Below are 21,844 nucleotides of genomic sequence, written 5' to 3'. Positions count from 1 at the left end.
GATCACATCTCTAAATGACATTGTGACAGTTTGTTCCCTCTCTTTACTTCTGGTTATGAATCCCTCCCCTGAAGGGGACCATCTGTGATGAGCAACCCACTTCAAAATTCAACAAACTCCTTCATACCTCTCCAATTTATGCTTCCAGCATTTTAGTCATTTCTTCTTTCTCTATGTATATAGATCCTCATTATTAGAGAAAATGGAATTCTTGTGGGTATTTACATTGTTTTCCTCTAAAGTTACACAAAACTCCATTCATTTAGATTTGATAACTGTGAAATTTATGAGGATACGGAGTTAAAAGGGACCTTACAGGTCATTTAATCTATTCCTTTCCTTTTAGATGAAGAAATTGAGGTTGAGAGGGGAGATCACTTTCCTAAGAGCATACTGGTAATTAGAGGCGAAGGTGGTACTAGATGCCTGGGCTTCAGTCCTCTAGACCAGTGTTCTTTCCAGTATTGAGGGATGGGGATATGGCCTTGGTCCGGGATATCTGTAATTAGCAAGATCCTATGACCCTTCTATAGGCTACAGCAGAAGCCCTAAGGAATGTAGGTCGGAGCAGGTAGCCCAACACTCTTTGTCCCTCCAACACCCATGCCCACTCTTCCTTTCCCTGAAGTCTCTCCTCAGCTCCATTGTTCCCACTCATCCTGTCCCACAGACTTTCAGTTTCTCCCTTCTCCCTTTCCACCTTCTCTACTATTCCTTCATCTCTCTGCTTCTGTTTACTAAGTCTCTGTAGAAAGTGCAAATTAATAGTGCAAACAGAATCATGGGAGAGGTTTTTTTGTTTGTCAAAAGCAGATAAACAGTTTTTCAGAACCTTAGAACGTATGTACAATTGAAACATTCATGATAAATCATTCTTATTATTAAAGCAAACCTCTTTAGAGATATTTATTAAGCAATACTTTGTTAATCAATGGGGTTGATTTCATGGGTTGACCTGTGGTCATGAAAGATATGGTGGTCTTTCATTTGCTTATGAATATTTGCTAATTCAGGTTTGTCACTGATTCAAGACTATTCCTCTTATCCAGGACCTGTTGATAAGCCAGAATACTCTTACAGGATGAAAAGACTTCATCACACAATCACAGAAGTCCAGAGTCAGAGGACAATCAGAGGACATCATGCCCAACCCCAAGCACTGTCAATAAAGTTCCCTCTGTAAATAGTTTCTGTGGAGTCTTTCTCTGCGTTGTATTTCCTCATGCAAAATGCTTAGAATTAATGGCTTGTGTCATGATATCACAGCAGATGAATTATGAATGTTTTCAGTTCCTCTTAGATTAAAGGTCTTGCATCCCTCTTTGGAAACTAGAAACTGGTGGTGTGGGAATTACCTGAGAATTGCTATAAAATTCTCATTCTCTCATTCAGACTTTTGTTTTCCTCTTAAAATTAGTGATGTTTGTCCTTTTGCTGAGCCATCAAAGCCAGTCAGATTCATCATCTGGTGGCCAGCTTTCAAAAATGAACATTTACTGTGCTTCCTTACAACCCAAAGTACACAAGAGGTGCTTAATAAATACTGTTGACAGACTCTAAATTCAACAAGATCATTTTTCTTTTGTGCTCTTTCAAAAGGCACATGGATTCCCTGGCAAACTACATGTGAGATATATGGTCTTGAATGACCAATACAGGACTACTCTAGTTGGTAGACTATTTCTTGACTGAAGACTGAATACAGTCTTCTTTTGAAAACTTTTCTGTCTCAGTAACAAATCTAAGACAGAAGGGCAAGGGTTAGGCAAATGGGGTTAAGTGACTTGCCCAGGGTCACATAGTTAGGAAGTGTGTGAAGCCAGATTTCAACCTAAAAACCTAAAAAAAAGAGGAAACAAGCTTTATTAGCCATACCTCCAGGGTTGCTGTTCTATCCTTGGAGATCCCATAAGTTCCATGGGGATCTCTGACACTCAAATTCTTATGAAACCTCATGAATTCCTTGGAGAGTCTTTGAAACTCAAAGGCTCTTATAGGAGTGGCAATATGAATTGGAAGTTTTGGGGGAATCCCTAGGGGATGGGTCCCATTTTGAGCTCTCTGTGTTGAGTGATGGAAGGGGAATCCTAAATACTCTTCAAAACAAGCCTGTGGATGTAAGGGAAGACATAAGAAGAGGGGCCTCTGGAGGAGGAATGATGGGCACTGTATCAGAGGTAGTTTCCTCTGGTTCACTGTCTCTGTCATCCAGGCTCTCGGTGATAGAGGGGATGATTTTGACTACCTTCTCTTCAAAGTGCACCTGCTTCTTTCCAGGCAGCAAATCAGCTGGTTCCAGAACCAGCTCCATGAGTGTGTCTGGAGGCCTGGCTGGGGGAGACTTCTGGTTCCCCTTCAAGATGCTTTTCATACGGACAAAGAGGGAGGTTGGCCCTTCCCTGAAGGAGCTGTGGAAGGTGTAGGTTTGCTCAGTATCCCCATGTCCTGTGGTGCTCACAGCACTAGCAGAGGGATCTGTGTACTGCTCTGGGGTACAGTCAGTTTTGTTTTTCTTACGTTTGCTCAGGAGGAAGTATGCCAGACCAGTGATGATCAGCATAGACCCTGAAAAAGATGGTGAGCATCAGTCACTCTGGAAATAGCATCATGGAAAATGAAAGCTCCATTAGCACAAAACTTCTGGGGGCCATCACCCGCCTAGTCCCCTTCTCTGTGCATCCCCATTCGAAATTCTTTTCCCTTAGTATTAGTGCCCAATAGTTTGAATCTCAGCAATGAAGGGACTTATTCCCCTTTGTGTTGACCTGAAAATAATAATTGATGTGTATAGGAACTTAATAGCTTATACATATTCATCAGAATGCCAAAGTAATCCACCATCAAAAAAAAAAAGGTTAGAAACTCTTGATTTACAAAGTAATTTTCTCTCAGTGGAGGCATTTTGTCTTAGTAAATAGAGGACTTATTTCCATAGTAATGATAATATCCATTTCTATGGCACTTTAAGGCTTATAAGGTGCTTTCCTCAATATCCTTTGGAGGTACTAATGCCCTTTGGTGTGTGAGGCATTAGAAATAGAAAGATCTGCATTCATGTACCACCTCTGACACATATTGGTAGTGTGATCCTGGGAAAATCACTTATCCTGTCATTACTCTAGGCAAATATTGAAGACTAGAAATTGCTGAGAAGATGCTGACCTTCATTAGTCTAGCACAATGATGGCGAACCTTTTAGAGTGCTATGCCCATCCCTTCCCTTTCCCTACCCACCTTTATCCTACACAGCGGAGGGAGGAAGCCCTCCTATTGCGCTGCTGGGTGGAGGGGCAGGTAAAGTGAGGAATGTCCTCAGCGAGTGTAGAGAGGGGAGGGGAACAGCTCTGCCTGAGTCTCACTGCCTTTCTAGTAACAAACTCTGGGAGTAGGAGGCTGTGTGTCCACAGAGAGCATTCTGTGTGCCCTCTTTGGTACCCATGCCATAGGTTCACCATCACTAGTCTAACACAAGTTTCTATTCCCTAAAATTTGTGGGCTCATAGAATATTAGAGATGTAAGGAACCAGAGAGACGGGTCTACTCCCACTTCTTCATTTAGCTGATGGAGAAATGGAGTTCTGGAGAGGTTAAATGAATTTCTGAATGTCACACAGTTGGTAAGCAGCAGAACTGGGATTCAAACTTGTCCATTCATTTCTCTATACCTAGGCAGTTAGTAATGATTGACCTAAAAATCGCGTCCAGCAGCTGAGACTTGTTCTCAGAGAATTGCCACCATTTATACTCTAGCAGGTAGAAGCATCCAAACTTAGCACCTAGCCAATGTCAATAATTACTTAAATAGAAAACTATGATAATGAGCTTTTTCATCCAATGGATATATCCTAGACCAGCTCTTCTTTATCCCTGCTTAGCTCCTTCCCAACAGCAAATTCTCAGTGTCCTCCAGTCTGCTGGCCTCTATCTGGTCTTGTGTTCTCGAGTCCAAGGTCTTTCTCTCAGATCCCTCAACTGAATTCATATTAAAAAGCTATTCTTCTGCCATTCTGCTTTTCCAACATTTTAGAATTATGTCTCTGAGTCACAGCATGCCTGTGGATTAGGTGGCTCCCCCTTTGGCTTAGAAGTGAGTGGCTAAGCAAAGAAAGCCTCTAAGACACATTCAGTGTGGGGTCATCCAGTTGGAAGGCCTATCTTTGCTTAGTAGCTGATTTTTATACTCATATATAATTTTAAAAAACACATGGTAATTATTCTGTAAGCTCCTTGATGACAGGGACTATCTTTTACCACTTTTTTTATCCCCAGTGCTTAGCACAATGCCTGACACAGAATAAGTGCTTAGTAAATGCTGATTGATTGGCACAGTAAAAAGAACACTTCATTTGGAACTCAGGACCTGGGTTCAAATCCCATCTGAAACACTTAATATTCATGTGATCTCAGAAAAATAATTTAATCTGTCTGGGCTTCAGTTTCCTCATTTGTAAATTGATGAAATTATCCCAGTTTTAAATTTATTCTCTACTACCCTAAGAAACCTCTTTTTAAAAGTCTAACTGGAGGTCTTAGCTTGGAGAGCTCTCCAAGCTGACTGCATGGAGAGAAATCCCAAAGTGTAATAGTACCTCTAAGAACTGTTAAAGAAAGCATTTTGTAAATCCTAAAGGGCTCTAGAAATGGATGTCATTGTATTGTTATTGTAACTTCTTTCAAATTTGATTTTTCTTACCTAATTTCCTAAAAAGAATTTGCTACAAATTAACTTGATTTTGGTCATCACCAAAACAGTTCAACTCTGCAGAAGGCTAGAATCAATACTGAGTTAAAACATTTACCTTCTAAGGTGCTGTTTTTATTTTTAAGTTCCCAAAGGGCTCTGGGCTTCTCCATTAAGGAAGATAGTCCCTGCTAGGAACCTTCCATTTAGTTAGGATGAGCTATACTAGCTTTCTCTCCACCCCAGGGAGCCCAGCCAAACAGTCATTTTAGAGCTCTAGACTGTGGCTGGAGAGCTTGAGTGTTCAGTGATTTGTAGTCTGAGAGCACTTTGGTACTGTGAATGTAGTATTTCCATTGATACCTGCTAGTGGTCATACCTGGGATGGTCACATGCCAGACCAGCACTGGATGCAAAAAGCAGGCAACAGAAAGCAGCACATAGCCCAGGAATTTCTGGAAGCAGCCCAGCTTGCAGGCCTTTTCCCATAAGACATAGGCCAGAGATTCTGGTTGGCACCTGAGAAAAGACAGGTGAGGATGGGAATGGCCATGGGTGATGGAGCAAAGAACAAAAGAAGAAGGAGGAGAGAAAATATTGAGGGAGGTGAATGGAGGTAAAAGGAGAAGGAATGAGAGGAGAGTTCAAGAGCAAGAGGAAGTGGGAGAGGCAGAGTAGAGTAGGGACAAAGGAAAGGAGAAGTGAAAAGAAAAAAGGAGAGAAAAGGAGAGGAGAGGAGAGGAAGAAGGGAAGAGAGGAATGGAAAAGAGAGGAGAGGAGGAGGGGAAGAGAGAAAAGGAAAGGAAAGGAAAGGAAAGGAAAGGAAAGGAAAGGAAAGGAAAGGAAAGGAAAGGAAAGGAAAGGAAAGGAAAGGAAAGGAAAGGAAAAGAGACAAGAGGAGTGGAAAGGAGAGGAGAGGAGAAGAGGAGGGGAGGAGGAGAGAGAGAGAGAGAGTCAGATAGATTAATCTGATGTAGAGAAACAGACATCACACTGGTGCCTTTGGGAAGAAAGCTTCTCCTTGCTGACACCTGGTGTTTGAGTAGTTTCTTGAAATATCAAAGTGAATATTACTCTTACTCCAATATCTTGTCTCATTTAAAGCCAGGGTTGGGTGACCTCTAGTGGCTAGGGGGGAAAAACCCTACAATGTGAGGATTCAGGGAAACTAGAAATATTTGCCATTTTTAGAAATCCATATTTCTGGCTGTCTAACTGCTCCCTTTTTGCTTGACCTTTCCCCCTTGTAAATATCTCTGGAGACTTAAAACCCGTCAATGGCTCAAACCTCCAGGGAAGATGGTTTATGATGACCAGACATCAATCAATATCGAATAGAAGCAGTGTGATTTGATTGCTTCATAAAAGGAAATCAAGTTAATTTCCTGATGGATTCTGGTTTTCTCTGTGTGACTCAGTTTCTAAATCTGTGAAGTGATCGAGGTAGCCCTACACCTAACTCTCACACAGGTAAATGTGATGAATAAGGACCATGGGAGCTGAGACCAACTAAGAGAAATGGGTCATACAAATAATCCTCAAGGTTTTTTGTACTGTGTAATCTCTGGTTTCTTTCCTTAAAGGCTCTCCTTTCTGTCCCTCCCCTTTCTTCTTACTTGACTATTTAGATTAGGCTTCTCACTCAGATTATGGCAGCATGGATTGGAGTTGGAAGAGGCTTTGGAGATCATCTTCAATCCCTTCAATTTGCCATTGAGGAATGCAAGTGAGACTCTCAGAGGTGGAGTGACTTCTCAAGGGTCACACAAGGAGTAATTGTCAGAGGCAAGATCAAACCCAGGTCTTCTGACTCAAACATCATATCTCATTGCATCCTACTCATTTGTAGCCATTCCAAAGTCCCCTCCAATGCCATCCCTAGCCAGTGTGGCTTCTTTGTAATGATCAAAATTCACATTCCAAAGATGCCACTTGCCAAAAATCTTAGCACTGCAACAGGCCTTAGAGGTCATCTGTCCAAACTTATTTTCCATGCTGAAATCCCCTCTGAGTATTCCCAACAAGTAACCAAAATTGAAGATCCAGATCTAGTAAAAGTACTCATTCTAGAAGCCTTGTAGTCCAACATTCATTTTAGAGATAGGAAAACAGGGTTTTCATACTTCAAGGAGGTTAAGGAATTTGTGTGTGTGGTCACACTGGTGGGCTCATAAGCTAGCTAGAAACTGGCTCTTTTGACTCCAGTAAGATCATTTCCCACTCTATCACCTTGTATCCCCGGATGCCTGGCTTTCAATCTTCGATACTTACTAACTGAGTGAATATATGAAGGATTTTGACATAGTAGTCTCCAAAATTTTTAAAGCTTAAACATTCTGTGATTCAAAATCACTTACTAACTGTGTGACCTTGGATAAATCACTTAACCTCTATCTGTCTCAGTTTCCTCTATGAACTATAAAATCAGGATAACAATAGCATTTATCTCTCAGGATCACTGGGAGGATCAAATAAGATATTTGTAAAGCACTTTAGCATGGTGCCCGGGACATAGTAGATTCAGTAAATTCTTGTTCCCTTCCCTTTCTTACTAACACTCCCGGAGCCTCATCTGTAAAATGAGGAGAATTACATTGAAATATCTATCTCTGAAGACTGGTGAGGAAACTGCTTTTCAAGCAGGAACACATTATGAAAAACGAGAGTTATTATTTTGAAAAATTTCAGAGATAAGTAACTCAGTACTGTAAGATTTAAATGAATATCAATAACTCCAACAATGTCCACGTGAAGCCTGCCGGGATCTATCAAGATTTTGATCCTTTGCAGATGTTGGCATGCCCCATCTTGACCACCCACTCTGAGCATCATTGAATATATATTTTGTGGAGAGGAGTTGAATTAGGTCTCAGAAGTGGTTTAAACTAAGGAGTTCCTCATTCTTTATTTGAGAAGTCTATTTTTCCTCCTAAAGGCTTCAGATCATTATGGTAGGGAGCACGCTCAGATAGGAGAAGGGGAGAGCAGATAGTGACAGTGAAATCCCTAGAATTTAGCATTGGGGATTCTGGCAGTAGTCTCTGAGCAGAACAGGGGTAGCAAATCAGCACCGGGTTGCATCCCCACCGGGGATCCTAGGAAAAACAATCAGTCAGAAGACTGTACAACTAGAAAAGGGAAAGGTAACTGGACTGGAGGTCTAACAATATGTAATCAAATTTGAGAGCTATTGTTAACCCCCTTCTACTATTTAGATAGAGACTGTACTTTTAGGGAGCCTAAAGTTTTTCCCTCCTGCTAGTCACCTGGAATTGATACTGGGAAAGCCACTTAAGACTCGCTCACTCCAAGGAACATGGAGCATTTGCCCAGTGACCCACGAGTAAAGATTTAGCTTGGATTTTTTTTTTCCAAAATGAACACCTAACAAGGATCCATCATATTCCACCAAGGACCCCAGAGCCATTGGGAAGCCTGGAAATTGTAATAATTGTTTAACTAATACAGATCTGGGCTTAATAGGGATTCCAATCTTTCAGTGAATTTTGCAGATCTGCCTGTTGTCAAGAGGTTAAGGCAGTTGGTTCCAGAATGGATGGATCCCACTAGGTTTAGGAAGTCTGATAACAGAAAGCCATTTTGGCTGAAGCCACCAACACATCTTGGGGGATGGAGGGAAGAAAGAAAAGGAAAAAAAACAATAATTCATTTTTATATAGTTCTTATTTTCCTCATAACAAGGTTGGGAGGTAGGTTGCATCAGTTTATCCCCATTTTGCATATTTAAAGGATGAGGAAGCTGACTATTATGTTTATGATCAGAAAAGCTAATGAGGTTTGAGTTGAGAATGGGATCTCTTTTTTTTATCATTTACAAATATTTTTATTTATTTTCTTAATAATATATAAAATGTTCTAACATTTATTTTTTAAAATATTGACTTCAAGATTCTCTATATCAACTCTTCTCTCCTTGATAATCCAAACAATTTGCTATCAGTTTATAAATGCAGTCATGTAGAACGTATTTCCATATTAGTCCTGTTGCCATAGAAAACATAAACAAAATAAAACAAATAAAATAAAGGTTAAAAAATGAGAATGGATTCTCAATTGTACCACAATGTCTTGAAGGAGCATCTCAAGAGATCTAGCTTACAATCTCAGTGGTATCACATAATATCCATTTAATTTTGGGGGCAATCCAGGACAGTCCAACAAACATTATGAAGCACCTGCTTAATAAAATAAAATAAAATAAAATAAAATATAAAAGTATGATGCAGGGACTGGGAGTAGCTAAAAATCTATCCACTTAGAACTTATTTGGCTGCAGAGGGTGGTGGCTGAAGTCACTAGGAAATAAGGCAACATCCGAGCTGGTAACCCAACATGGAATAATAAAATAAACTCTGGACTTCATAGTTATAAGAACTGAACTGCAATTCTGTTTTGTTTTTTTTTCATTCTGCGTGACCTTGAATAAATTGCTTCGTATCTCCGGGCCTCTGCTCCTTCATTTAGATCTCTTAATTTATTATTTTTTCAGTGAACAAAAAACTATTTCTCTCTCTCTTCTCATCAGGAGAAAGGGAAAAAAGAAGCACAATTTGTCCTGTTAAACAAAACAAAACATTAGCCAGGTTCCAAAAATATATTTCTCAATCTGTGCCCTGTGTTCATTGTGTCTCTGTGAAGAGACAGGTAGCATGTTTTACATTTTCTTTTATAAAATAAGGGGATTAGGTTAGGTATCCCCATATGTCACTTCTAGCAAGCTATCACTGCCCGTGAATGGAGGACCTTCAAAACCACAGGCATACTACTCAAATTTTCCCAAGCTATCTGATGCCTCTGAGTTGCCAGATGCACTCCTTTCAGCCTTACTGTTATTCTCCAGAGAAAAATGGAGTAATCAGTGTCTCCAGCAGAGCCTAGCCTGATAGCTCTGGTTCCTTTGGGGAAAAGAAATCTGAGACTCTTCCTGGGGAGACCCTGAATGGTATTGGATAGATCACACTTATCACCATGGATTTCAGAGAGCTAAACACTACCCCTGGCCTCTTTGACTGATATAACAATCTGCCTGGCTGAAGGGATCACCCTACAATGCATTGAATCCTGAGGTATAGGGACGAGACTGTGACCCATTTTTTTAAAACTGTTTTCAAGACTGAGATATTTTCAGGCCAAGATGAGATACCTGGATAAAGAGCATAATAATTGCCACCTATGTTGAAGAAAGAGCAAAACTTGTGTGACCCTTAAGCAAGTCCCTCGTTAAGTCCTCCATGGTCCTCAGTTTTCTTATCTGTAAAATGGGGATGTTGGATTAATTGGTTTCTAATGTTCCTTCTAGCTCTAGAGTTGAGAGATACTACATTGATTTGTGAATCAAGAGTTATGGGGGGGGCACTGAGGAGAGGGTTTTTTTGTCTGCTCTTTCATCTCTATTCATTGAATCCCTTCAAATTTCCTTTAAGAATCAACTCAAGGGCTACTTTCTACATGAAGGACTACTATGATCGAACTACTAATTTATTTCTTCTGTATATACTTACATGAATACATGGTCTTCCCCCTAATAGAATATAAGCTCCTTGAGGTCAGGACCTCTTTTTGCCTTTTGTCTTTGTCTCTAAAGTACCCAGACCTGGCCTAGAATGGGTGGTGAACAAAGGCTTGCCAATGAATAACAGCGGTGGCTCACCTTTATGGGTTGCTTATTAAATTACAAAGAACTTTCACATTTAGGGTCTCATCTGATCCCCTCAATAACCTGGTGAGGTAGGTTGTGCAATACCATTAGCTACAATTTGCAAAACAGGAAACTGAAGTTCAAAGACATTTAAATGACTTGAATCATAACATAAGGATCCTAAGTGTCTCAGATGGGACTTAAAACCAGGTCTTCTAGAACCATTGGATCAGTTCCCAGTTATTAGTGTCCCCATTTTCTCACACCCCTTTATTTTATTTTATTTTATTTTATTTTATTTTCAAACCCTTAACTTCTGTGTATTGGCTCCTTGGTGGAAGAGTGGTAAGGGTGGGCAATGGGGGTCAAGTGACTTGCCCAGGGTCACACAGCTGGGAAGTGTCTGAAGCCGGATTTCCCACATCCCTTTAAACATTTGTCATTTTGTCCTTTTTTCATTTTAGTCAGGCTGATAGATAAGAGCTGATATCTCAGAGTTGTATTGAATTCCATTTCTTAAAAAATGATTTAGAGCATTTTTAGTATATGTGCTACCGAAGCGAGCACGACTTAGATCATTTTTCTTATATTTATATGAAGCTCTGATTTCTTCATCCAAAAATTGTCTGTTCATACCTTTTGACCATTTATCACCTGGGGGATTGCTCATATTTTTATGAATTTGACAAAGTTTTCTATTTATTTTAGATATGAGATCTTTATCTGAGAAATTGTCTACAAATTTCCCTTTTCCCTGATTTAATGCTCTTTTTCTAATTTTGTTCCAGAGGAAAAATGGATACGTAGAAATAAACAAGACACACACACACACACACACACACACACACACACACACACACACACACACACATCTCTTTGTCAGCTGGTGCCTGTTCTAGTGTGGGAAAAAGAGGAGAGGAGGGGTGGATGGAGTTACCTGGGAATTTTAGTGATACAAATAAAATAAAATGAGAAAAAATACCCCTCCCCAATAAACCCCAACAACTAAGCAAACAAATCTTCTGACTCTGGGGGATAGAATTCTTTAACTTTTTTTTTAAGCCCTTAATTAAAAAAAAAACTGGAAATTTATATTCTTCTATCACCTTAATTTCCAAATATACTCCCCCACTTGATGTGAATTTTCTTGTAACAAAAACTAAAAGAGAAAAAATAGGGCTGATCAGTCAAATAAAGCAGACTTCTGCTAAGGCTGAGAGACTGTGCAAGGTTTCACATCCATGTTCCTTCATCTCTGCAAAGAAGGGAGGAAGATCCACTTTTTCATCTCTTCTTTGGAGTCATTTTGGGCTCCAGGCCTGGCTAGACTATACCACACTGCAGGAATAGAAGCTATTTTAGGTTTATTGGGTTCACACAGAAGTGTGCTTGAGGTGGTTTTGCTTCCCTCCTTCCCTTCGTCTCCTCAGTTACATCCAGCCAGCAGGGAAACATGGAAGGTACTCACCTGAAGCAGATTGAAAGCAGTTTAGCCACAAAGTAAGACCCTTCACATATGGAGACTGCGGCCCCTGAAAAGCTAAAGGATATTCTCTGGTTAGAGGCAACATCGACAAATGACCCTTCTCTCCCCTCCCCTACTTTTAGGTGTTGTTCCTTTAATCAATGGTTTCTGCATCCTCATAAATTTATTGTCCATACACATTGTTCTTTCCTCTACGTGTGGGCTTCATTCATTCAATTATTCACCTGGAACTTGGGGAGCATCCATATTTGAAAGCCATTTCACTAAGTTCTGAAGTATATGTGGAGACAAATAAGACATGACTCTGACCCTTGCTTGACTAATTTAACATAATGCATTATTAGTAAGAAGGCAAGTAGATGGCTCAGTGGATAGAACACTGGACATGACCGTAGATATTTATTAGCTCTGTGATCCTGGGCAAGTCATTTAACCTTTGTTCACTTTAATCCACTGGAGAAGGAAATGGCAAACCACTTCAGTATCTTCACCAAGAAAACCCTATGGATGGCATTATTATTTTTTAAAACCCTTACCTTCCCTCTTGGAATCCATACTGTATATTGGTTCCAAGGCAGAAGAATGGTAAGGGTAGGCAATGGGGGTTAAGTGACTTGCCCAGGGTCACCCAGCTAGGAAGTGTCTGAGGCTAGATTTGAACCCAGGACCTCCTGTCTCTGGGCCTGATTCTCAATCCACTGAGCTACCCAGCTGCTGCTCCCTACCCAAAATGAACAGTATTGACCTGCTATGCTCCATGGGGTCATGAAGAGTTGGATATAACAACAACACATTATTAGTAAATGTAAACTGCCCTTTCTCCCCAAATCTGACTAATGCAAAACTTGAATTCTACATATATTTCCTATTCTGTGTATGAATTATTTGTATACATACATGTATATATTTACATAATAATATAAACACACATATATTCAGGATTATTATTAGAAGTTTAGTTTTCTTTTGGGAGGTCTTTTTTTTTCCCTCGGCTTTATGGATATCCAGTGAATTTATTACCAAATATGTAGCCTGCTTGTAATAAGCCTCTCTATCTCAAATAGCTACGTAGTGAAGTAGAGAGATTGCTGGGTTTAGAGTCAGGTAGATCTGTGTGAGCCTGGAGCCAGGAAGACCCGAGTTCAAATTCAACTCCAGACTCTTATGAGCTGTGTGATGCTGGGCAAGTCACTTAACCTCTGTCTGTCTCAATTTCCTCAATTGTAAAATAGGGTACATAAAAGCACCCACTTAAAAAAAGGTTGTTGTGAGGATCAAATGAGCTAATATTTGTAAAGAGTTTAGCATGGTGCCTGGACAAGAGAAGATGCTTAATATTTGTTTCCTTTCTTATCCTCAGCTTGACTAGGTTTCATATAGTTAGACCTGGAAGAGGGGCAGCTAGGTAGCTCAATAGATAGAGAGCCAGGTCAGTAGGTCCTGTCTTCAAATAGGGAATCACATACTTCCTACCCATGTCATCCTGGACAAGTCATTTTATTCCAAATTGCCAAGCCCTTACTGTTCTTCTGTCTTGGAATGGATTCTTAGTATTAATTCTAAGACAGAAAGTAAGAGTTAAAAAAAAAAAAGAACTGGAAGGAACCTTTGAAGCCATCTAGTCCAACCCGCTTTAACAACAACAACAAAAAAAAAAACAGAAAGGATTTTCTAATTGAGGAATTTGAGGTCACAAATGGTAGACGCAAAAGTCATCTGACTGCAAATGCAGCTCTCTTTCCAATGCACTACACTAAAACTCCCGGGACCATCCTGAAAGCCTTTCCATCATGGTAGAACCTTTTAGAGATGCAGTGCTGGGCCCTGCTCCAACCCTACCCCCCAGACTGAGTGCTATGTCCCTCCCTGACACTGAATGCTGGGTGCACCCGGCCCCTCCCCCCTTACCCCCCAGTGTTCCCAATGGGTTGCTGGGCAGAAGGGCGGGAGAATGAGGAATGTCCTTAGCCTGGGTGGAGAGGGGGAAGGGAACAGTTCTGCCGGAGTCCCTCTGTCTTTCTAGCAATGAACTTGGGGGGTTGGGGAGGGCAGCTGTGTGCCTACAGAGAGTGCTCTGTGTGCCATCTTCGGCACCTGTGCCAGAGGTTTGTTATCAGTGGTATAAGCCATCAGTGCTTAGTGTCCTTTGGTATAACATTTAAGAGCCTAGCATCACCACACTCCACAATGAAGGATCCCAGAAGAACTTGATGTCCTGGTAGGTAGAAGACTAACTAGATATTTTGGGAGGAAAAGTAACAAATTAATAACAACAACTTCTGGAGTAATTTTAGATTTACCAAGTCATTACCCTTGTTTTTTTTTTTTTTTTTAAACCCTAACCACCTGTCTCAGAATCAATACTGTTTATTGGTTTCAAAGCAGAAGAACCTAGGGTCACATGGCTAGGAAATATCTGAGACCAGATTTGAACCCAGAATCTCCTGTCTCTCAGCCTGACTTTCTATCTACTGAGCCATCTAGCTGCTCCCTATTATTCTTAGTTTTATAGATGTAGATACTAAGGCTCAGAGAGGAGGAGTCAGTTACCCAAAGCCACATTGCCAGAATGATTTGACTGAATCCCTGTACAGAAAAGTTGGCTAGAGTAGAATACCCTTGAAATCCTTTGATAAGATGGTTTTCCTTTATAAGGTGATTAGTATTGAAGGGGATAAATGGAATAAATATTTATTAAGTGCCTATTATGTCCCAGGCACTGTCCTAAACACTTTACAGATATTATTTCATTTGGGTCTCCTCTACAGGCCAACTTTACATAGAAAGTTCTATACAAAGAGCAGTGATTTACTATTGATAAAAATAATAAATCTTACAGTACTTACAGAAGATAGAAGGCCAGGCTTTTGAATTGTCCTTGGAGTAAAGTTTCAATTCCCACGCCGATTAGCACTGGAAACAGAAGAACATGGTGGAGAAGGGGCTGGAGAATGGCTTTGCTGCCTGATGACAGACTCAAACATAACATCTCACTGCCCGCAGGTGAGGACCTGAATGTTTGTTTATTGTGGAAGAATCTGTCCCTTCTTCCACGTGCTTCCAAATCCCATAGCTGGATTTTCACTACAAGAGACTTTATTACTGGTTCCCACTTTGACCCATATAGGTGAGACTTGCTTCACTGTATGGGAACCAGGTTGTCCTGCCATTTCTTTCTGTCTCCTTGCTATGGCCCCAATGGATACCTTTATTTCCTTTCCTTTGGGTCTTGTCTTCCTCCATGAGACTGTAATGTCCCTGTGGGTAAGGACTGCCTTGTTTGCTTTTATATATTTCCCCAGTCCTAGAACTGTGCCTAATAGGTAGTAAGTGCTTAAGAAATGTTCTACCTATCCTATTTCATGGGTTGGTCTTCCTCAGAGGAAACACAAGGATTTGAATGACTTGCCCAGAGCAGAAGGCCTGATAGAAGCTGATTTAGAAAAGGGCTGGTTCTTACGACAAAGTAAAGGGAGGTTTGGCTACTCGAGACTGATGATTGTTTCTATTCCCAAACTCCTCCACTGAGAATATAAAAATTGAGAATATTCTAATATGACTCTCTGAGGTTCTCTGTGAAATTAATATAAAAATACAGCCCTTTGTCTGAACATGTGAATGCCATGTGGCCACTTGAAGCCTGGATTTCCTGAATGGGCTGGCGGATGACCAGGGAGGACAGAACGTGTGACCCAGACTGACCCATCAGAGTGCCCCTAGGAGTAACATCACTGGCCATATAAAAGATGGGGCCGAGCAGTAGCCAGTTTCTTTTTTGGTTCTGGCATCATCCTGAGTGAGGACTCTCCTGTTAGCCCAGCAGTCTCTGATCTCATCTTTTCCCTGCTGGCACTTGTAAAATGGGCTGAATCCAGGAACTGAAGAAGAGTAGATTGGCTGGGAGACCTTAGTAGTTAAAAAGACCTGGTAGTATTTTTCTCTCTCACCTTTACTAATATAATAAATAATTATAGTTCAATATCAAGTCTCCAGGATTAATTTTAATCATAATAGCATAGACTATAAACATGACTACACTTTGAGACCTTAGGCAGTTCTTTTATTTCTTCTCTAGAGATCAGATCTCATAATAACCAGTTCTTGCCTCCTAATAGTTTCTCTGACATAGACCACTCGGATTACATTATAGTAATTGTCAAGTAAAGTCATGTGTGTGTGTGTGTGTGTGTGTGTGTGTGTGTGATGTCATGTGATGTAGGTCTCTGGAAGGTCTCTCTAGCTCCCTGTCATTCCAGATGTGTTTAATTGTTCTTAAGATTATGACTCCTCTATTCTCTGTACAACATAGGCAACATAATCCTTCTCTGTATACCTCTTACGGAGAACAGCTTGTCAAGAAGTTTAGATGTTTGGAAATCAACTCATTCTTTTCAATGCACCATTGAACAAGAGAATTGTTTTCCCAACACTGATGCTTACAAAGGCAAAGTCAGAAAATTTTTATTTATTTACTAAAACCTTTACTTTCTGTCTTAGACTCAATACTGGGTATTGGTCCTGAGGCAGAAGAGCAGTAAGGGCTATGCAATGGCAATAGGGGTTAAGTGACTTGCCCAGGGTCACATAGCTAGGAAGTATGTGAAGATAGACTTTGAACCCAGGACCTCCTGTCTCTAAACCTGGCTCTCAATCCACTGAGTCACCTAGCTGCTCCCCAAAAAGTTTTTAGAAAAGAATGTTGCCCCAATTTTATACTACTCTGATATAGATGTGATTGTATTCAACACAGGTTATGAAAGACGACAATCTACTAGAATTAATGGAAAACTCAAATAAATATTAAAGCATATTTTATTTTATTTTTTTAAACCCTTAACTTCTGTGTATTGGCTCCTAGGTGGAAGAGTTGTAAGGGTGGGCAATGGGGTTCAAGTGACTTGCCCAGGGTCACACAGCTGGGAAGAGACCTCCCGTCTCTAGGCCTGACTCAATCCACTGAGCTACCCAGTTGCCCCTAATGCATATTTTAAAGCACTTACATGTCCTTTGTGAAATCTACACCTACAGAAACTTGGTGGCTCATTCTGATGTTTGTTTTCCTTGCCTCAGTCCCACCCTCGGTGTCCTGGGCAAAGTTCCCTTATAAGCAAGCTCCTTCATCCTCCTCTCCCCAAACTAGGCTTCAATGTTATTACCAGTTCCCAAATCTGTGGATTTGTCCATAAACCTTTCTCCCTTTCCCTTTTACTTTCCCTTCTGGAGGTAACCCTGAAACTTCTCCAAGGTGCCAGTTTTCTGCCCTATTCCTGTAAGGCTTTGTTTTTTCGTCCCCTGGTTCTTGTGGTTTTATTGAACAAAGATCCTGAGTCAGAGTCAGAGGATTTCATTTTAAATTTTGGCCCTGATACTTCCTCTCTATGGAACCTTTGGTGAGTCACTTCTCTCTGAGATTCAGAGATTTTGGATTCTATGTCAATTCTAGATTCTTATCTATAAAACAACAGACTGGACTGGATGAATTCCAAAGTCTCTTGCAACTTGAAATCTTTGATCTTCTAGCACTTTATACTTATTTTTTTAAAACCCTTACCTTCTGTCTTAGAATCAATACTGTATATTGGTTCTAAGGCAGAAGAGTGGTAAGGGCTAGGCAATGGGGCTTAAGTGACTTTCCCAGGGTCACACAGCTAGGAAGAGTCTGAGACCAAATTTGAACCCAGCACATCCTGTCTCAAGGCCTGGCTCTCCATCCACTGAGCCACCCAGCTGCCCAAAACTTTATACTTATGTAAATACTTATAACTAGGATGTTAGTGGCTCAGGTGTCTAAACATGCTGGGAAATGAGATCCTTTCCACGTGACACCTACTTTTAGTCTTAAGGTGCAAATAGGCATGCCGTTCCCTGGCAGAAGTGAGACTTTTTTTTTTTTTTTTTTTTTAAATTTTAAATCCTTAACTTCTGTGTATTGACTTATAGGTGGAAGAGTGGTAAGGGTGGGCAATGGGGGTCAAGTGACTTGCCCAGGGTCACACAGCTGGGAAGTGTCTGAGGCGGGATTTGAACCTAAGACCTCCTGTCTCTAGGCCTGGCTCTCAATCCACTGAGCTACCCAGCTGCCCCAAGAAGTGAGACTTTTGACAAGTGGGCTGGTTGGAATCCTTTGTTTGCCAGATTTGGGGAGCTGCTTGAGGAATCGTACTGGTTCCACAAGTCGCTTCTCTGTCATGTCTGTAGGAAAGCTAGTTATCAGTCAGCAATCCTTTATTAAACAATTGTTATGTACCCGATGCTCCGTTAAGAAAGACGAAAATATGGTTCCTGCCATCTAGGAACTCGGTCTAATTGGGGAGAGAACATGTAAACGACTTTACAAGATGAATGCAGCGTCAAAGGCAAATAATTAGGGAGGGAGCCGGATGGGGGGAAGGTGGGAGGCTGCGGGGGGTGAGAAGCAAAATTAATATCCAAAATACTCCAGGTATTATAATTTTATAAAGTTTATTTAAAACTTGAAGCAAAAGAAAANAATACTCCAAGTATTATAATTTTATAAAGTTTATTTAAAACTTGAAGCAAAAGAAAAAAAACTGCAAACCTCAGTAAAGAAAAAAGTCACTTCCACACGCCAGGGAGAAGAGAGAGAGAGAGGCGGAGTTACACCCACTATTTATAAACAACGTAAGCACGCAATGTGGGGATGAAGGGGGAAAGGGTTTCTGGGAGATGAAAAAGAATTCTGGGAGATGGAGTCCAAGGTTCAAGATTTTCTAACCATTGAGGGTTGGGGGAAGCCTCCCAGAGAAGGTAGAATTTGAGCCGTCTCAAAAGAAGTCAGGAAATAGAAATGAGGAGGAAGAGCACTCCGAGCATCACTGAAAAGGCACAGAGGGGAGAGATGGAGTGTCGTGTGTCAGGAACATCCAGAAAGTCAGCGTGGCTGGAGGGCAGAGGGCGGAGGAAGTCAAAATGGAAGAAAACTGGAAGGTAGGAAGGAGCCAGGTTGGGAAGGGCGATGGATGCGGGACTGATCAGGGGAAGTAAAGGCGCTGGAGTTTATTGAGTGAGGCTGCCGGGAAGGGGCAGTGACATAGTATCGTTTATACTTAGGTAGAATCACTTTGTTGTAAGCTGGGATGGCAAGTGGTAACATTATAACCCACCACGCACTGTTTGTACATATATAATAATAAATACACACAAACCCCAATATGTACACATAGAGGTATATGCATGCTTTTACACACATGCACGTGTAGGTACATGCCTTTACATATACACATATGTACACACACATATATTTTATCTCTCTCACTCTCTCTCTCTCTCTCTCTATATATATATATATATATATATGCATACATATATATATATATAATTTTGTAGAGCATCAGTAATCTTCGGATGTGACATTAAGTACATAGCCCATGCATGGCTGCTTGGCCTAATAGAAGGAGTCCTAGACTCTGTGGCTGATGGGCCAGCTATCCTCAAATAAAGGGAATTTATTGGCCGGCTGATAATTCCTGAGGATTTGGTACAGCAATGCACAAGCTATTTCATCTTACTGAATTCTAGCTACCTACTGGGAGCCCCCAGGGGGAAACTGATTGCAAGTAGAACACAGGAAATTGTTATTTAGAAACAGTATAATTAAATTGCCTCCCTGAGCTTTAGTTTCTTCAATTATAAAATGAAGGGATTTTTCAAATTCTGGAAGTTTCCCCTGGAAGCACCTTTTGCAGACTCTTCAAAAACTACTGTGTCAGGGTCAGCTAGGTGGCTCAGTGGATAGAGAGAGAGGCCTAGAGATGGGAGATCCCTGGGTTCAAATCTGGCCTGTGACACTTCCTAGCTTTCATGATCCTGGGCAAGTCACTTAACCCTGATTGCCTAGCCCTTACTGCCTTCGAACTGTTCTTAGTATAAATTCTGAAACAGAAGGTAAAAAACAGTTTTTAAAAAAGGAAAGGCTACTGTGTTTCAAATCTAGCCTGAGACACTTCCTAGCTGTATAGCCCTAGGAAGTTGCTTAACCTCATTCACCTAAAAAAAAGTAGGTTTCCATATAAAAATAAATATATAAAATAAAAATATAAATGCATACATATAGGTTTGAAGTAGGAAATGAACATCAAATGGAAGAAACAGTACTTCTTTCTCTGGCCCCACCTTTGGAAATTGGGAATGCCAGGCCAAGTCTGGCTATAGCTTTTCTACTCTTACTGGACAGTTTCTACTCATTAGCCACTATCTTTGACTCTACTCCTGCAGAAACTTTTCACTGTCCATGGAAAGGATAAGTAAGAGGGACAACTGGGAAGCTCAGTGGATAGAGAGAGAAACCTGGAGATGGGAGGTCCTGGGTTCAAATCTAACCTCAGACACTTCCTAACTGCGTGTCCCTCATTGCTTAGCCTTTACTGATTTTCTACCTTGGAATCAATATGTAGTATTGATTCTAAGACAGAAGGTAAGGATTTAAAAAAAAGAGAAAGAAAAAAAGAAAGGATGAGTACAATCACATGACCCAACAGCCCTACCTTGTCCAAGACAGCAAAATAGCCCTTTGACTCATTTTAGCCTAAAGGATTGAAGGAAAACCCTAGATTCAAAATAGTTCTGCCTTTTTGGAAGTTCATATAAAGTTTATACAGAATCAGTATAGATTTCTTTCTCAAGCTTGTCAGTTCCAAGGATGAGGCCTCTAACCCTGGTCCTTTCTGGGTCTCAGCATTCAAACAATTCCCTACTCTACTGATGCCTCCTTCCTCCCACCTCAAGCACATATAAGGAAGCACACAAATCAACAATTAGGCTAATCCAATTTATCTGGCCATACTAGCTCAACTCACTCTAAAACTTCTTACCAACATTTTGCTCTCTTTGGCTAATCCCTAATTCCTCTCCCACTTCCCAGCTCTGCTTTTATATACTGTCTCTCCCCATTAGAATGTAAACTCCTTGAGGACAGGGTATATCTTTTAATTTGTATTTGTGCCCCAAGCACTTAGCACATTGGTGGACACATGGTAAACACTTAATAAATGCCCTATCTAGCCTGCAAAGGAAACTAGAAAAGCAATGTCACAGAATAGAATGAGCTTTGGAATCAGATTCTGCTCTACTCACACAAATAGGAGAGGAAGACCATACTTAATATTCTGGTACTTATTCTCCCAAATGAAAAACCATCAATTACCTGATCACCTCAATGTGTCTCCTCATTGCCCAGCTGCCTGGTCTTTATTTTTCTATTTCAGCTGCCATTCCATTACTGTATTCTCTTCAAATGGGTGCTACCACTGCTCATTGCTACTGGCTGCTCTGGACACTGATATAATATGTAGTCAGGAAACTCCTAGCATGGTGGAACTCTGTCCCATTGCCCATGATCCCAAAGGCATGCCCAGCTCCCTGCACTCTAGAACAGGGGTCAGCAATGTATGGCTCTCGAGCCATATCTGGCTCTTTTGAGGGCCAGATATGTCTCTTTCTGCAGGAGCCATAAAGTCAATTTTTTTTCAGATGTTGTTACAGGAGTGCACACTGTTGAGCACTGTACGGCTCTCACGAAATTACATTTTAAAAAATATGGCATTTATAGCTCTCACGGCCAAAAAGGTTGCCAACCCCTGCTCTCAGACTTTCTCAGGGTATGCCCACCTGTAATGATGTCTCCTGAGAACTCTTATAGCTAGGGCATGATGTCTTCTGTAGCCTACTAAGTGAAATTTGTTGGCCAATAGTTCTTTGAATGGTCATTAGCCTTTGAGCTAAAATTCTTTATTCAAGGCATTACTTAATAGATTGGCAATTCAATTTGATAAGAGATTCCCCCCAAATAATCAATTTATATTTTAATCTTGTGCTCAGTAAATATATAAACCTGCTTTCCTCCTTCCTTCCCTCTCTTCCTCCCTCTCTTTTTCCCTTCCTCCCTCCCTCCTTCCCTTCTTTCTTTTTCCCTTCCTTCCTTCCTTCCTTCCTTCCTTCCTTCCTTCCTTCCTTCCTTCCTTCCTTCCTTCCTTCCTTCCTTCCTTCCTTCCTTCCTTCC

General features: G+C 40.8%; 1 protein-coding gene across 3 annotated transcripts in view; it reads right to left on the bottom strand.

Moving 5' to 3' along the window:
• Positions 1-1,795: 1,795 nt before the first annotated feature.
• Positions 1,796-21,844, bottom strand: part of TMEM72 (transmembrane protein 72) — a 54,261-nt gene continuing 34,212 nt past the window's right edge. Inside the window, exons 2-5 of one of the 3 annotated variants that reach the window (XM_044659133.1) lie at positions 14,673-14,739; positions 11,809-11,880; positions 5,061-5,200; positions 1,796-2,565 (exon numbers count right to left, since the gene is read on the bottom strand). In XM_044659133.1, the coding sequence (XP_044515068.1) occupies positions 2,099-2,565; positions 5,061-5,200; positions 11,809-11,880; positions 14,673-14,739 (746 nt within the window). In that variant the 3' untranslated portion in view covers positions 1,796-2,098. Of the gene's footprint in view, positions 2,566-5,060; positions 5,201-11,808; positions 11,881-14,672; positions 14,928-21,844 lie in introns of those variants that run through there. The other 2 variants (XM_044659131.1, XM_044659134.1) reach the window with 2 other exon arrangements.

This window comes from Gracilinanus agilis, chromosome 2 (genome assembly GCF_016433145.1).
Source record: "Gracilinanus agilis isolate LMUSP501 chromosome 2, AgileGrace, whole genome shotgun sequence".
NCBI lineage: Eukaryota > Metazoa > Chordata > Mammalia > Didelphimorphia > Didelphidae > Gracilinanus > Gracilinanus agilis.
The sequence above is the reverse complement of the archived record's forward strand: the minus strand, read 5'-3'. Positions and strand labels throughout refer to the sequence as shown.